This window comes from Dipteris shenzhenensis, chromosome 24 (assembly GCF_047967505.1).
Source record: "Dipteris shenzhenensis isolate YYH24624 ecotype China chromosome 24, Dip_SZ_1.0, whole genome shotgun sequence".
NCBI lineage: Eukaryota > Viridiplantae > Streptophyta > Polypodiopsida > Gleicheniales > Dipteridaceae > Dipteris > Dipteris shenzhenensis.
This window is the reverse complement of record NC_141619.1, coordinates 11,678,412-11,686,735: the sequence shown is the minus strand read 5'-3', so window position 1 is coordinate 11,686,735 and position 8,324 is coordinate 11,678,412. Positions and strand designations below refer to the sequence as shown.

Below are 8,324 nucleotides of genomic sequence, written 5' to 3'. Positions count from 1 at the left end.
AGAAAAGGAGAGAAGTGGAGATTACAAATCCCAATAAGAACAGAATGTGTATCCTGCCATCAAAATCTTGAGTAGCAAAGAATAGGACCTTAGGAAAAGAAGTTGCTAACACCTGGGTTATTTTAAACCATTCGAATGTAGCAAATTTTGCAATAACCAATATTCTCTCCTTGGGTCACCAACTAGAATAGTTATCTTCATATATTTTCAGTGGTTAACGCTTCATACTTGCAAAAAATAATTATACCTTTAAATAATGCATGCTAAAGTGCAATAAAACATTGCATTTGTACTTGAACGTACATAGATAATGTGTTGCATAAATTCCTTTCTAAGCATTTCCTTTATAATTCTTTATTTGTCCTTCCCAATGGTATCATATCATCGGGTATGCTTTCTAGTCTTGACTTATGAATTTGGCATTATATAGTATATGTCCTTTCATCCAAACCACCGTTGAGTTCATCTTAATTTTCATTGAGCTTTTCCTCTCTAGATGTAGTTCTAGCTTAACAATTCATTAAAGAAGGTGCGTAGTAGTAATGGATAAGATTGTGGATAAGATGGAGAAAGAAAAGTGAGAACCCTCAAAAGTCAATAATTAAAGGCCATGGCCAATGCGCATGTTCTAGTTCATGGGTATTCAATGGCATAACAACGTGCTTGAGGCTTCTTCTGTTCATACAAATTACTCAAGGATGCAAAAATGGTGGTCTTTTGAGTGTCATTTAGCCTTCCATTAAGGGCTACAAGAGGCTTCTCAAAGCCTTTTCATTGGATTGCAATTGGAGGTGGTGGACTCTCCTCTCGTCTCCCAATTCCCAACTTCCAAATCCAAGACGAGAGGTGCTAGGTATGAACCAAAGGGACAAGCTTTCCAAAGAGCGTGAACAAAAAATCAAAGCTCTAAGAAAACATTATTTGCAAAATGGAAGTACACAAATGAAAGCTAACAAAATCATCACAAAGACAATAAAGATGATGGGGGCACAAAACCTAGGAGAACGTTCTGAAATTGAGTGACGACAACAGCGAGGGGTGGCTCTGCTTTCTAGAGCATGCTTGGAGGAGGAGTATAGTGGATAAGATAGTAGATAAGATGCAGAAAGAGAAGAGAGACACCCTCAAAATCAATAATTAAGGCATGTTTTAGTTGATGGGCATCTAGTGGCGCAACAAAGTGTTCGAGACTTCATTTGTTCACACAGTCTAGTCAAAGGATGCAAAAAAAGATCATCCGTTCTGTGTCGTTTACTATTTAGTGTCACATTTAACCGTACTTTAAGCTTCTATTAAGGGCTAGGAGAGGTGGAGGACTTTGCCATGGTCTCCCAATTCCTAACTTCCAAATTCAAGAGAACCAAAGGTCAATTTTACCAAAAGAAATCAAACACAAGAAGCCCGGATTGGAAGCTTTGAGGCTAAGGAAACATGATAAAATTATTACAAAGAAAATAGAGGGAGGGAATGTTAAGAGTGACGGCGATGGAAAGGGGTGCTTTTCATGGGCTAAGTTGAGCAAGGATGATTTCAGGTGATTGCTCTAGGCTACCAAATTCCAATCCCTTCCAAATTTTAGGTGTGACTCATCAAGTGTGTGACAAGTGGGTGGGCAGAAGCGTTGTGAACAAAATCAATCACAAAAACGCAACCCGTGTGTGTACAAGCTCTAAGATAACATTATTTGCAAAATGGAGAAGAAAGGAAGGTGCTAAATTATTACAAACAAAAGGGAAGAACCAAAGAAAACTAGGGGAACGTTACGAAATAGAGTGACGACGACGGCGAGGGGCGGCTCTGGTTTCAGGAGCATTCTTGCTGGAAGAGTCTCGGGGTTTGCTGGACGCAAACGGGTTCATCTTGCCCAGTCGCCGGGAAAATGACGAGAAGAACCCGCCAGAAATCGCTCCGGTGTTTCCGTTTCCGTTTTCGTTCCCATGTCCGTTTGCCGTCGCTGGTTTTTTTAGCTCCCGCTTCAACTCCTCGTTCTCCTTCTCCAAATCGTCCACCCTTAACCTCATCCGCGCAACCTCCAGCTTCAATTCCCTGTTCTCTCTCCGCAGATTTGAGGACGAATCGATCCTTGGCGATGTAGCCGCGCTCAGCCTGTTGTTGTGGGCCGGTGTCGGACGGCTTCCGAACGCTGATCCTGCTTGGTGCTGATGATCGTTGTTGTTTGTTGTGTTGATGATCGTCGACGGTCCCGTTATGGCGTTGCGCATTCTGAGTTGCTCGAAATAGAGAACTTGCACCACCAGTTGCACCGGCAATCGCTCGTTCTGTGCCGCATGCGCACACGCCTCTTGTGACATCTTTTGACAGTCCAGGACCTTGCACAGCTTCTTCCTGTCCATGTCCGATAGCGTCGGATGCGCCTGCGCAAACAATCTCACAGCATGTCAAACAGAATCAAAGACTTTTAGGCCTCTGTAATCATCATCTTGCCTGCTTCGTTTTCTGAAATAAGTACACGATTTCTGCTTATCCAATGGCGAAAAACAGGATGGATGATGGACGGGACGCCGTTTCTGCTTCATTTTGTGAATCAAGTACAAAATTTCTGCTCATCCAATGGCGAAAGACAGCATGAATAATGGGCGACGTGAAACGACGTCCGTCCTGAATTCTTTCCGTTAATCAACTTTTTTGTTGTGCTCCATTCGGCCACAACATTACACAGAAATTGGACAAAAGGCAAACGCACGGTAAGATTTTTGCAATCTGCTAGTTTATCGTTGTATATCCCATTTGTACCCCCTCTCGTCGCACAGATACTGCGAATTTCGTCCATGTGATCAGACAAAGAATACGAAGTACAAAGTCACTGAATTCTGCGGGTTGAAAGGACAATCGCTGCGTGAATTTTCGGGGTGATCTATCATCACACAGGAAACGCAACGGCAATTGGAAGTGTTTTTGCGTTTGCCGGATAGAACTACCAATAGTACAAATGCAAATTATCAGGTTGAAGACCGCACTTCGGCAAAATGTCTTACAATTTGCGTTCCCATCGAATGAACGGGAAAAATTGCACCTTCTCTCGTGATCAAGAGGAATCCTAAGATTTTGAACAAGGAAAAAGAACGGAGCTTCGTTTGTTCTACTCGCATATGGACGTAATGAAATAGATTAGTCAGCATTTACATTTCTTATGGACAATCTCAATAGACATTAATCATCAATCAAGAATAGAATCACACAATCCACAGCATTCAATTATCAGACATGTTCTCAGCAAAAAAACTCACCTTGAGAAAGATGTCGATCGCTCTGTACAATCCATCGTCCAGCATCCGTGCGTAGTCGGGCAATTGCTCAGCCAGTGCCGTGAACTTGGAGACCTTCAAATTAACGTCGGGAGCAATCTCTGCCAGATACAAATCGATCAACTTAGCGACCTTCGTGATTCCCCTCTGCGAAGGAGACCCCAGGTCATCGGATTCACAGAACGCGCTGCTGCTGAGATGGTCCTGGTGCTCTTCCTGCTGCAAGTAAGTCACGAGGACGCGCTGGACGATGTCGACGTCGAAGAGGGGATCCCCTGCGTGGGAGAGAGCAGGAATGAGAAGATCATCGACGGTAGCTTGTTCGAGCTGCATTCCGATTCTCCGTTCGAGGTCGAGTCTGCAAGCAACGGTGGTGTCGAGGACGATGGAGGTGCGGAGGACGCTAAGCAAGAAGTTCGTGGGGAAGATGTTCTTCTCGGAGGGCAACAAGCTAACGATTGTTTCGAGCAAGGTGCGCTGTTCGTGCTCCATAGCTCGCGAGGAGGAGCTCCAGAGCTTGGGAGGCTTGGAGGAGCCATATTGGTGTTGCTGCTGGTGATTCTTGGAGGTGAAGCTCTGCAGAGCTCGCTGCGCGTAATGCATCAGGGAACCTCCGAGGCTTTCGTTTCTGAGACCTCGAGATTTCATGGCTGCCAAAGTTCGCTGAAACAGATCAACTCGCAGGGACGACAAATCCTCTGCCCACCATTCCACCACCGCCTTGCAAGCTCCTCCTCCTCCTTCGACGTTTTGCCTGTTGTTTGATCTCCATGAACTGTTGCAATCCAACCTCGACAAGCTCGTCACCATCTGCTCCTTGCATACCTTAGACGCCACCGCATCTATGCACCTGTTCACGACCTTCACCTCCTCCGCCAATTGCAGAATCCCCTCGCATGAATGTAGCACCTCTGCCGATTTCTCCACGCTCTGTAGCACCACTTCGTTCAGGAACGCCTCCGTTCGGCTGATCAGATTCTCCTCGCCATAGTCCTCCGTCATCTCCAGGTACTCCGCCGCGCAGCGCAAGCACGCCACATTCGCCGTGGTGATGTCGAAGTTGATCCCGTAGCAAAACTTCGCTGCCAATTCGAACGTGTCGGGGCCTCCGGGAAAATTCGAGAATTCGATCACCGGACTCGGACCGGAGTCCGATTCTTTCAGGTCTCCTGCCAGCTTCCTTATTCGCCCGCTTCTTGACAGGAGAGGAAACTGCACTCCCAACATACCTTAAGGTTCAAACGTCTGTCGAGCCAGACATGAATCGCACCATGCCGACACCAATTGCAAAATTAATCAGCAAATACTGCATCGTACCTTATGAAGTGAAAAGTTAACTCCATCAACGTCGATGATGATGTCGCTTTGTACATCAGAGAAATTCCTGCAGTCAGATGAATCCTGCATGAGAAAAGAAAACGAAGAAGGGGATAACGCAGTTCGCAAAGACGCCGACATGGGAGAAAGGATTCGCGAAATTTGTAGTTTGTATCCCGCTGCTCATCCTGTACCGTATAATGTAACGCAGCATATTATAAAACAACAGCACAACAACATTTACATCGTTGCAACTCGATTCCTTAATGCAGCAAGAAGGTGTAGCAGAACGGAGAGAGAATCGGCTAGCAGCTAGTAGGTACCATTCCAAATTCCGCTTGGTGGCTAAGAAATTGGGGTTGGAATTCCGTCTCGGGAACGAAAACTTCTCAGCTTTCCCCGTCACGGCCATGCTCGGGGGCGTGTGAACCTCCAGCCTGGTATGTTACGACGTCCACCACCAGCGATACGTGTCCTCAAAGTTCGAATGAACACTGAAAGAAATGCGATGCAGCACGCAGATTCACAGCAAGGTAATTCAGACCCGAAGCCAAGAACTCGAACGAATCGCACAACTTTGTAGAGCAGACAATTGATCTAAGATTGTTAAAAAGAATCACTATGTCGGGGTCATTAATCAAAGGATTCCAGTTGATCGTTTGCTTTGGAATCGCATCAGCACTCAAAATTTGAGCTTGCTCGACTGTCTAATCTGACCTAAAAGCGCAACAAAGGCTCCATTGAACAGGATCCTGTGGAGCCGCAATGTTTCAACCTTACACTTGTGAAGGTAAGATTTCCAGCACCGCCACCTTAACCGTAGACCTACAGCTACGGAGATTTGACAGTATACAAGGATGATTGGAAGGCTGAAGGGCGAGGGCGAAGTGAGGACGGGCGAAGATTATAGTAAGGACGGGTCAAGATTATAACAGAATTGCTTTGTCGTCCTGGGTCAAAACATTACAGCAGAGAGCCGACGGACGGAACAGTACCAAAATTAATATTGTAGGCGAAAAGAGCTGTTGCATTCGCATGACCAACACCGACACAGCTATGCCAAGAAACCGAAGAGCCAAAATCCGAAGCAGCTCTCAGTATCAAACGTGAAATTGCAAACTTATACTCACTGTGGATGAATACCTTACCAGCGCATGAGATCGCCTCCTACTCTCTTGATGAACAGCTTAAAACCACAAAATTCGAGTCTCCTAGACGCTTCGAGGGAGTCGGAAACTGCTACAGCCCCGGATGATCGCCTCCTACTCTCTTGAGGAGCTACGAATTACTGATCACGCAGCATAGTCTGTAGGTAGAGGAAAGAGAAGGGGCGAGACCGGAGACGAGGAAGAGATCGATCTTCGGACAGCTTAAAACCACAGAATTCGCTTCGAGGGAGCCGGAAACTGCGTTGTTGAGAAGAGAAATCCTGGCCACCGCCATCGCCGAGAGCTCCAGCGCTAAAACCCCGATTGGAGAAGACGACGTATACAAGCACGCGACCGTATGGAATAAATATCTGTACCGCCGTATGCTCACCGTATGCCTTTCTGCACGCCGCCGATCGTGCATTCCAGTAAAAATCAGCCTGCATCCGCCACGTCATCCGTTCCGCCAGCTCATCCCCTTCTGGGTCCCGCCACGCCGTAATGGCATGCATGCATGGGCATCAGTCAAAAGGTATGCATAATAATGCAGTTGAATATGAATATATTTTCTGTTCTATCTAAATGATGGGTCATGTCGCATGACCATCGATTGATATCTGGGGCACGGTCTCTTTACAGGGACACGGTCATATAGGACGGGGTTTTTTTTGGGAATTCTTCTGCCCCTTAGATTCTCTTTAGATAGTTTCTAAATTCAAAAAATCTCTTCCCTGGCACCTACACCTCTCCCCAAAAGCACATGGGTTCACATGCCCTCCCATTCTTTCCCTCACGTCCCCTCACCTCCCTCCCCTCCACCTTCTCCACCACTTTATGCTGGCACCTTTGGTTTATATAGCCTCGGAACACGTGGCCTCGATGCATTTTCTAGAATCCCGGTTGCAGACTTTTGTTTGTTCCACTTCAAGAACAAATAAGTTTTGCAGGTGGGTTTACCTTGGGCAAGGACATTTACATATTTACAACATGAGTTGCTTCATGAGAAAAGGCCCTAACTTTCTAAGGGAGTTACCATACAAAAGATGCACATCATTAACAAACACCTCAAAATAGACTTTTACACACCTTATATTTTAACAAGGCATTCCAGTTTGATTGTGCTCGACTCTAGAAGATTGCTCAAGTCAATGGGATCCATACGTTTATAACTTGGAAATAGTCTACAATGCCTCAAGGTGTTGTCAAGTGTGAAAGGCTATGTGATGGCAAATCTAGCTACTCTTAATTAGTTGCATGTGGGGTGGTCGTTGTCGTTGGTCATCTATATCCTAGCTTCATCACTGGAAATCTCAATGAAGAGAAATCGTATTGAATGAACAGATAGGAGAGGACAGGTGCTTGGAATATCATTCAAGATTTTGATGGAGAGCTCATTAAAGATTTTAGAAGTTAAGAGGTTCTCCAACTACCAACTTCAAAGAGGAAGGAAACACTCCATCATCATCTTTAGGACTTGAGTTCCAAGAAAGAAGGGCCCAAAGGAGTTGGTATTGTACATGGTAGGATTTAAATACTTTAGAGCTTCTAGCTCCATGAAAGTTAAGAGTATGTCCCCTTGGCCATCATAAAAACATGGATATCCAATGTCTATGTCTTTTTAATCAAACGCCAATCAAATAAACGTATCGTACCCTTACTAGGTATTGAACACAAATAAAAATGAGTATTTTCTTTAAGAAGGAAAGATGGCTATATGTTTACAAGTCTTACATAAAAATAGGCCTACTATCATGAATTGTCCCAATTTGAGGCCAATTTAATAAAATCGCTCTCTTCTTGGTTTGGCATTTTGACTTACTATGTCAGGATAGAAAACACATGTTACATTGTAATGAGAGGCGCACAACAAAATGACTCACAATGTGAGCTAGTTTATCTTGTGTTGACAAGAATAGCATGTCAGTTTTTTGATGCTTTACAAATCCCAAGGTCTGCGAATTTGTTTGGTTGGTTTTGCCAATACTTTACTATAGAAATAGTAAGATTCCATATAAAACATATCATTGCACAGAAATGATGGTAGTTTCTGTGCAATCTTGCATTGGACTATGGATGGAATGAGGAAGGTCAAAGTTCTAGATGGCAATACCATATATGGTGTAAATTTTTTGCTTGTAGGGTAAAACAATTCCATAATGATTTTTTTGGACAGTTGAAATAGTATATTGCAGTGGAGGATTTACAAGACAATTCCTTAGTACATCCTTCTCTAGCTAGAGGCAATTGTCAACATTTGATACCAGCGGGCAAAGATCTATGATACTTGTTCACTTAAAAAAAAGTAGCTTTAGATGATGTCTACTGTCAGTCACACTATTAAACATACTCTTTATTACTTCGTAAAAAGTCTACAATACTTGTTCACTAAAACAATCACACTATTAAACATACTCTTTTTACTTCTTGAGAAGGACATTGTACAACTTGATGTGAGAGTTCCTTCTCTATTGGATAATACTTTTCCTCATAGTATGGATGTGACCAAGCAAAATTCCAATCATCTATGATTTTAATTCCAAATCAACTGCACGTTACATAAGTTTGAAGATGAAAATAACAAAGACCTCTATTT

The 8,324-nt window shown here is 44.1% G+C and overlaps 1 protein-coding gene across 2 annotated transcripts; it reads right to left on the bottom strand.

Annotated features, from left to right (window-relative positions):
• Nucleotides 1–1,578: 1,578 nt before the first annotated feature.
• Nucleotides 1,579–6,035, bottom strand: LOC147886224 (BTB/POZ domain-containing protein At5g48800-like). Of its 2 annotated transcripts, XM_087395848.1 has the most exons (5): nt 5,732–6,035; nt 4,907–5,077; nt 4,584–4,650; nt 3,249–4,478; nt 1,579–2,375 (listed from the first exon to the last, which is right to left on the bottom strand). In XM_087395848.1, exons 2-5 carry the CDS (start codon nt 4,993–4,995, stop codon nt 1,761–1,763), a joined length of 2,001 nt encoding a protein of 666 aa, XP_087251974.1. In that variant the 5' UTR covers nt 4,996–5,077; nt 5,732–6,035; the 3' UTR covers nt 1,579–1,760. The 2 variants fall into 2 exon arrangements, with proteins under 2 accessions (XP_087251974.1, XP_087251976.1); XM_087395850.1 differs by lacking the exon at nt 5,732–6,035 and having other exon boundaries at nt 4,907–5,121.
• Nucleotides 6,036–8,324: the final 2,289 nt, after the last annotated feature.

Coding starts and splice junctions, on each gene's coding strand:
- LOC147886224 (XM_087395848.1), bottom strand. CDS start 4,995: ATGGCCGTGACGGGGAAAGCTGAGAAGTTTTCGTTCCCGAGACGGAAT. Junction 4,651..4,906: donor ACCAAGCGGAATTTGGAATG/GTACCTACTAGC, acceptor ATCTGACTGCAG/GAATTTCTCTGATGTACAAA. Junction 4,479..4,583: donor TTAACTTTTCACTTCATAAG/GTACGATGCAGT, acceptor TTGGGAGTGCAG/TTTCCTCTCCTGTCAAGAAG.